Source organism: Austrofundulus limnaeus, unplaced genomic scaffold, assembly GCF_001266775.1.
Source record: "Austrofundulus limnaeus strain Quisiro unplaced genomic scaffold, Austrofundulus_limnaeus-1.0 Scaffold31, whole genome shotgun sequence".
NCBI classification, from domain to species: Eukaryota; Metazoa; Chordata; class Actinopteri; order Cyprinodontiformes; family Rivulidae; genus Austrofundulus; species Austrofundulus limnaeus.
This window is the reverse complement of record NW_013952433.1, coordinates 268,741-275,721: the sequence shown is the minus strand read 5'-3', so window position 1 is coordinate 275,721 and position 6,981 is coordinate 268,741. Positions and strand designations below refer to the sequence as shown.

At 39.4% G+C, this 6,981-nt stretch overlaps 1 protein-coding gene across 3 annotated transcripts in view; it reads right to left on the bottom strand.

The window, feature by feature from the left end:
• Positions 1-1,096: 1,096 nt before the first annotated feature.
• The window catches only part of itpr2 (inositol 1,4,5-trisphosphate receptor, type 2), a 68,360-nt gene continuing 62,475 nt past the window's right edge, over positions 1,097-6,981 (bottom strand). For all 3 annotated transcript variants that reach the window (XM_014005499.1, XM_014005500.1, XM_014005501.1), the window contains 2 exons: positions 4,048-4,209; positions 1,097-2,060 (listed from right to left, as the gene is read on the bottom strand). In XM_014005499.1, coding sequence (XP_013860953.1) covers positions 1,980-2,060; positions 4,048-4,209 — 243 coding nt within the window. In that variant the 3' untranslated portion in view covers positions 1,097-1,979. The remainder of the gene's footprint in view (positions 2,061-4,047; positions 4,210-6,981) is intronic.

The window sequence follows — 6,981 nt, the reverse complement described above, 5'->3', positions numbered from 1 at the left end:
ACCACGAGCYTCTGGGTTGCTCCTCAGATTAATACTCTCTGCTCCCTGCATGGAAAGTTGTGTCCTGGTTGGTTTGGARGCTTTGTTTTCAGATAATAAATTTAAACCCAGCTCCATAAGAGGCTCAAAGCTTAGTTCGGTGGTGTTCCTTGGTCTTCATGCTGTCTGATCAATAACGCTCTGTAATGAAGCTCTGAGGCCTTCAGAGAACGTCTGTATGTCATGCAAAATAGAGTGAAAACAAATGCAGGCCACAGTTTTTAGATTTTATTTGTAAAAGTTTAATAACCGTGAATCATTTTCATTCCTCTGTGTGGTTAAACTGTCGGTCTGTCACATAAACTCCCAGTGAAATATTTTGAGGTTTGTGTGGAATGAGACAAAATGTGCAAAAGTTCAAGGGCTTTGTATTAGATTTAAAAAGGGTAAGTTTTAAAACCTTCTTTATAAAGTGAATATATTAAAGTTTAATGTTTCAACTTGCAAACAACAGTTAAATGTTGCAGCTTAAAATTGGATCAGGGAAAAAATCTAATATGTATCACTGATTTCTTCAATCACCCTTGATGCCTAATGTTCATTCTTTAATAAACTTCAGTTTTCAAATAATAGTGAGAAAACAGCTTTCATAAAATGATTGAAATAAAGAATAAAGTAAAAGTAGTCTGTTCATCGCACCAGCCAATAACAGCACTAAAGATTTAGGACAAAAAAGCAGAGCAGAGACAATTTGGCACGTTTTACTTGGACAAACGAACGCTTGTTGGCTCTTCAACATAAAGTTTGTGCAAAATAAAATACCCTCTTTTCTCCCAGTGTTTCCTTTTGTTGATAATTAGAAGTGAGAAAGGTTAGGGGAAGAGGTGGTCTGAGCAAATTATATTAATTTAAATTTGAGCAATCTAAAACAAATTARCGTAAATGTGGGTAAAGCCATGTTGAATAAAACTGTAAATACAGGAAAAGTTGCATTGTCTAAAATAAATTACAATAAATGAGGCATTGTGTGCAAAAATGCTACTGAGTTTAAAAACTGTTAAGTATGAATTAAAGACTTCGCCCTAAAAAAGCAAGAAAAAACAGAAGCAAACTCTGCTAAAAAGCCGACAGTTGTTGCAAATTTATTATAACATCTGACCACATAAAATTCTATTTTATACATAATGTATTAACAAAAAGTGTCAGAACAATCACAAGGTCATGCACTCATTACTGCAAGTTTTCAATCACAAGAGCTGACTTAGAAATCAACCACAGTCCAGAGAAAAAGTGACAAAGATTTCCTTAATAAGAATGTGAGCCGTTTTAATAAATATTACATTGATAGCRGACATCTTTACAGAAAAAAATACTGAAGTATTCACCAATAAAAGCTAATTTCAAAGTAAGTCTTACACAGGTTAATGTTATTCACATTTCTATTACTTTTATCATTTCCAGTTGTGAAAGGCAAAAGAAACGTTGCAGTGAATGCAAACCTGAACACCGAACAAAGCATTTAATATCCCAAACAAACCAACATGTCCAGTTACAACTTTAACCTTTCCCTTTAAAAAAAAAAAGTGCAGTTAGTTACAGCCATTAGAATGCCCCGTGTATAAAACAAGTAAGGCAGCGTGGTTTATTTCCAAAACACYACAAAATAATACTCCAGTTATGAACAGGAAACATTTCCATAAATATAAACAGAAATGAAAAAAGGCTGGCTGTGGACGACTGCATGCAAAGACTTGGTGTCTGCACCTCTGTCTGGCACGCCAGCATCATGCAGCTAAGTGTGCACATTTAGTATCCAGTAAGGCAGTGTTTGTGTCATATAAAAAAAAGGCATTGTGTAAAAAAGGAAAGATGCATCAACACTTCTTGGTCATATGCTAAGTAAGCATCATGAATTGTTCTTAAGGCTAAACTCTGTTTTTGCATCAGTGTCTGGTTTTTATTTCCCGGCACAGCAGCAGCAGCAGCTGCAGCAGCTGCCCTCAGTGAGCTGAGACATGTTGGTTGGGCTGAAGAGGACCCAGAAATCCAAGCCTCTGCTTGTTCTTCCTCTGTTCTGTCATCTGRGGACGAAAGGGAAAGAAAACAAATCAGGCTGGAGTGGATTTTAATTTAGCAGGAAACAAGCGCTCGTGTTTGTTCGGTTACCGTTTCTAGTGGGCACTTTATCATGCAAAGCACACTATTCCCTCAGACTCGCACGTAATTACCACGTTCCAGAGGGGCGTCTGTTCGTTTGAACTTGACACGCAGGTAAAAGCGTGACTCAGTGAACACATTTATTTAGACTGATCAAAACGATTCACTGGGAAATTAATCAGTCCACTTTGAAAAGGTACTCATCGCAACGTGAGGAAACTTCCACACCAATATTYGGGTCATTAAAGCAGTTTTCATGTTTGCCAAGATGCTTTACTGTGGTGGCCATCTTAAAGGAGACATTTCCTGCTTTTAAATCCTTTTTCCTTATTTAAATCATTCAGTGGGGTCTCTATAAAGTGAAACTGCAATGCTTTGGTCTAAATTCCTCTTTATTGTAACTCCACAAGCCCCTCTTTCAACCCTTTTCTGAGGTGTAGCTCAGATAAACTCGTCTTGATGCTGTCCCTTTAAATCTAAAAGAGCCTCTTCACCCCGCCCCCTTAAGCTTCCAGAGCGGTCCATTCTAGGTTGATAGAGGGGTTTACAACTATATAGCAGTGCAGAAACTGTATTTATAAATGAATTAAAAGATGTCAACAATGGAAGACTTGTCCATCCGTCCTCACACGTTGGAGCCAGAGTTTGACCCAGAGCCAGAGGAGAATGAAGACCATTAAATTGTAGTTGGTGGTAAGTTTATACCTTATTTGGCATTTCCATTACAAACACTGATGTAATATTTCAGAAAACATCATWTAAAATAGAGAAAACTGAATTAGTTGAAAAATACGACTCAAACGCAGCACCACGAGAAACTAAATTTAAACTTTCTGCACTCCTGGAGACTCCAAGTGCACAATAAAACATATTTAATGGCCAAAAGAGTGGAGTTTGATAGGGCTCCTTTAAATCTGTTTAATTCCAAACATTAAATCAGCTTTTGACTGAATACATTTAATTTMATAAAACTTGTTGAWGCAAATCCAGTCTGTTCAGTGATTCTTGGGATATTTTGCGATCATTCTAAACAAATTAACACCCAAACTTGTGGAAAAAAACTTATTGCTCTGCTTCGCCTTTGGCGTCAGGCCATAAAACCAGGAATGGTATGGTTGCTCAAGGGCGCTTCGACAGCAGCAACTTGGTTATCAGAAGGGGCTCTATGAGGGGTCCCGAGCAGCAMGGAGCTGCTTCCGGCCTCACTGCTTTGCCGAGGTCAGCGGAGGATGTTGTTTTGTTTACTGGAGTGTGATCCTCCCTCAGCAGGAGCTGTTTTTGCACATCTGGCAGAAGGGGAACAAGGACGGGCCTGTGACTGGAATCACATGCAGAGGAGGCAGGTGATGGGAGTGATCGGTCACACTGTAGCAGTGGAACTAGTCATCCAAACAGCCAGAGGCTCACAGGCGGCTCTCAGTTGCGCTCGCTGCTTACGCAACAGTCACCTGTCGTGGTGCGTTCAGCAGCGGCCCTGGTCTGACAGATCCCATCGAGGTTACCAGGCTCCGAGCAGAGATTTATGACAAATAYACTGTTGCATCAGTTTGTGACCTTTTTGWTCTGCTGGTGTTTTGTTGTTAAAAAAAGGGCTCATTGTCAGGGAGCACACAGGGTTCAGCCCGCATGTGGTGTTAACTGCTGAATAAATACTATTAAAAACAAAATAAAATCAAAAGAGTTTTAGATTAGGATCATCTTAACGATGAAGTTGAAGTTGTTTTGGTCAAACCTTTGATGCCCGTGGAAGAAAAGTAGGTGGGGTGAACGAGTCTCAGGTTCTTAATATCTGAGAGAAGTTAATCAGTTGTAGATTTAATGATTACTTTCTGCAAGTTTCAATTTTTTGAGATATTTTGCTTACAGGAAGACACACACTCTCCTACTGCCGCAGKTAAATTGACATTGTACCTGTTCTTTGAGCTCAGCCAGCTGGCCTGAGAGCTGAGCTACCAGAGTGACCGTGCTCTCCAGTTTCTCCTGCAGGGATCGCATCTCGTTCTGCTCGCCGTCGCCCTCGCTGCTCACCAGAGACATGGCTCTCATACGAGGGAACCACTCCAAGTTCTTCTCCTGCAGACAAGCAAGGTCAGACATGAGAGTCAGGGAGGAGAGGTGAAAGAAATTAAAAAGGAAGGAACAACAACTAAAAAAAATAGCATATGGGCTGGATAAATGAGCGTCAACAACTGTGATGCTGAAAGATTTGCACAGACATGAAGGGAGCGCTGCGGCGCTAAAACCATCCTGTGGGAGAAGAGCAAACAGAGAGGTGGCGGCGAGCGGAGAGACGGGCGTGAAGGTTTAACATTAATCATCTCATCAGTATGGAGGCTGCTCTCTGTTGTGTGCTCGACGGCGGATGAATTTTTACCGCCGCTCCGCCGTCTCCTGGTTACTGCACATCACAGTAATACACCAAATGAACAGTAACTGGCATTTCAATCCTCACCCACTCCATAAACGCATTGTTGACGAGCGYATGAGTCACTGTCACCCATCAGCGGCACGACCGGATTTATAGTGTTGCTTATAGGGGATGTGGTCACGTGTGAGACGTTTACTTAATTATCCACAAACAAAAGTGCTGTGAACAGAAGCAAACATCTGCAGCAACACTTCAAAAAAAAAAAAACCTCAATAAAAAATAAAAAAACAGAGCAAAATAAACTTATAGAATTATGTAACGGGCTTATGTGCGTCTGTGTTTGCACACGTGTGGGTGTGTGTAATGTTGGCGAGCATCTGCATGGAAAGCGAAAATGTGTTTTACAACTTGTGTACTCTTGTGCAAAGCGAGATAGGTTTCACAGAGACGGGCTGCCATCAGCCGATCTTATGTAATATTCCTTTGTCGGTTCTTCTGATAAAAAAATCATTTACAAGGTGCTGATAGCGCGATTTGACTGGCACCACATTAGGTCCACTGGGAGCAGCGGAGAGCGAGGTGTGCTTCCCACCTACTCTTATATAAGAATAGACTGCGGGCGATGGATCGAATGATGAAGAGCGTGAGACGATGAGGAGGAAAGGTGAAGGCAGTTCGGTCTGACGGAGGAGGAGGATGTGTCTGCCGTTTGTTTTCGCTCCTCTGATTATTGGTGTTTCTCTCGATAATTGCTCTGACCTAATATGGGCATGCCTTCACTCATTCATCAAAAAAACATGAAATAATTAAAGCAAATTGTGAAATTTTATCATAAAACTAATTAGAATCAAACGAGCAATCACTGTTTTATTGTGAAACTGAATTCAAAACTTGGATAAACGGTTTATATTTGCAGTCTTACTTGGATTTGAAGAGAGCAGGACGTTACTGTAAAGTTAGTAAATCTGAGTTAAAAACAAAAATTAAAGTAGAATTCTGTGGATGAACGCATATGACCCCTCCTCTCCACCCAGCCTGAACATCAGTTTTAATTAAAGACAACAGATCTATCCTTTTCAGTCATCTAAGTATTAAACAGGTCSGTCATTTATTGACTGTTTTTTAAAAGCTATTTTCAGTCTTTTTGACAACAGCATGAATAGCCTTTTTATAAAGATGTTGCCCAAAAATGCAGGGCTAATTAGGGCCTCGGGCATAGAGGGGATAATAAGAAAATAACTTTTTTTTTTATGATTTAAAAAAATGAAAAAGCACAATGCCAGCTCTGTGAGGTCAGAAACATCCTTGGAGCAGAGAGCCCTTCGATGCTCGACTCAAATCATCCAGAGCCGATTGATTAAAATCTCACAGATGAGATTATTCTTCTTGCATGAAGTCACTTGTGATGCTTGGGGAGCTGCTGCCTTAAAAAAGTTCAACTGTGACTGCAGAATCTGAACAATCCCACTAATCTCCTGCTGCTCGTCACTGGACTGGACTCTGCTCWCCTGTCTGAATGAGTCAGGCTTCAGTGTTTCTTCATTGATCACATCACTGAGCAGGAATTTACAGACACTTATTCTCCWGCTTCTCAGTCATTGCTTAAAATAACTCACTTGTTGCACCTCTTCAATAACGGCCGACTTTACTGGACTGTTTTCACTACAGACACAATCTGCTAAAATAACCTAAAACTTCCAGCTTGGATGAGATAAATATACAAGACAACTTCCTACTGTGAGCTTTTTAAGGTTGTGATTAAATTTCAACTAAAGAAGATCGTTAATTCAGAAAACTTAGCCAATAATAAACATGCAACTTTTATTTTAAAATAATCTTTCAGGATGTTTAGATTTTAGCACAAGCAGCACAAATGAACCCAAACTAAGATGCACTTGCAGAACATTTAGATCTACTTTAGAGCTGCTTTTGATTCCCTCAAGTATAATATTCTCTTACAGAGGCTTAAAACCTTTTAAGCCCTGTTGGGCCCGGTACAGGGCCAACAAGAGAACTGAAAAAAATCTTCTAAAATCTTGTGGGCTTAAAGGGTTAAACTGTTGTTTGTAGATGATTGAAAAAACAACAAGCCAGAATAATTTTTTTTATCTGATTACCCTGTTTGTGTGTATAATGAATCTTACTCAGCAACTTGTCTTGGGAGTTCCACAGGGTTGTGTTTTCGGACTCATAATTTTCATGTAATATTTTTCTTAATATTTCTCATTCAATCAGCATTTTGATGAACTCTAATTTTTTCTCTTTACAAACTTTTTAAAGAATTTCAAAACTATAACATTGTTTGCTTCAGATAATTTAACTTTGAGTGCTGCAAAACAAAAAGAGAAACAGGACTGAACAATGTCTCCCAATGTGAAAATGTATACAGCCGGTAAAATAAGTATTGAACATGTCAACATTTTTTTCAGTAAATATATTACTAGAGGTGCTAATGACATGAAATTTTCACCAGATGT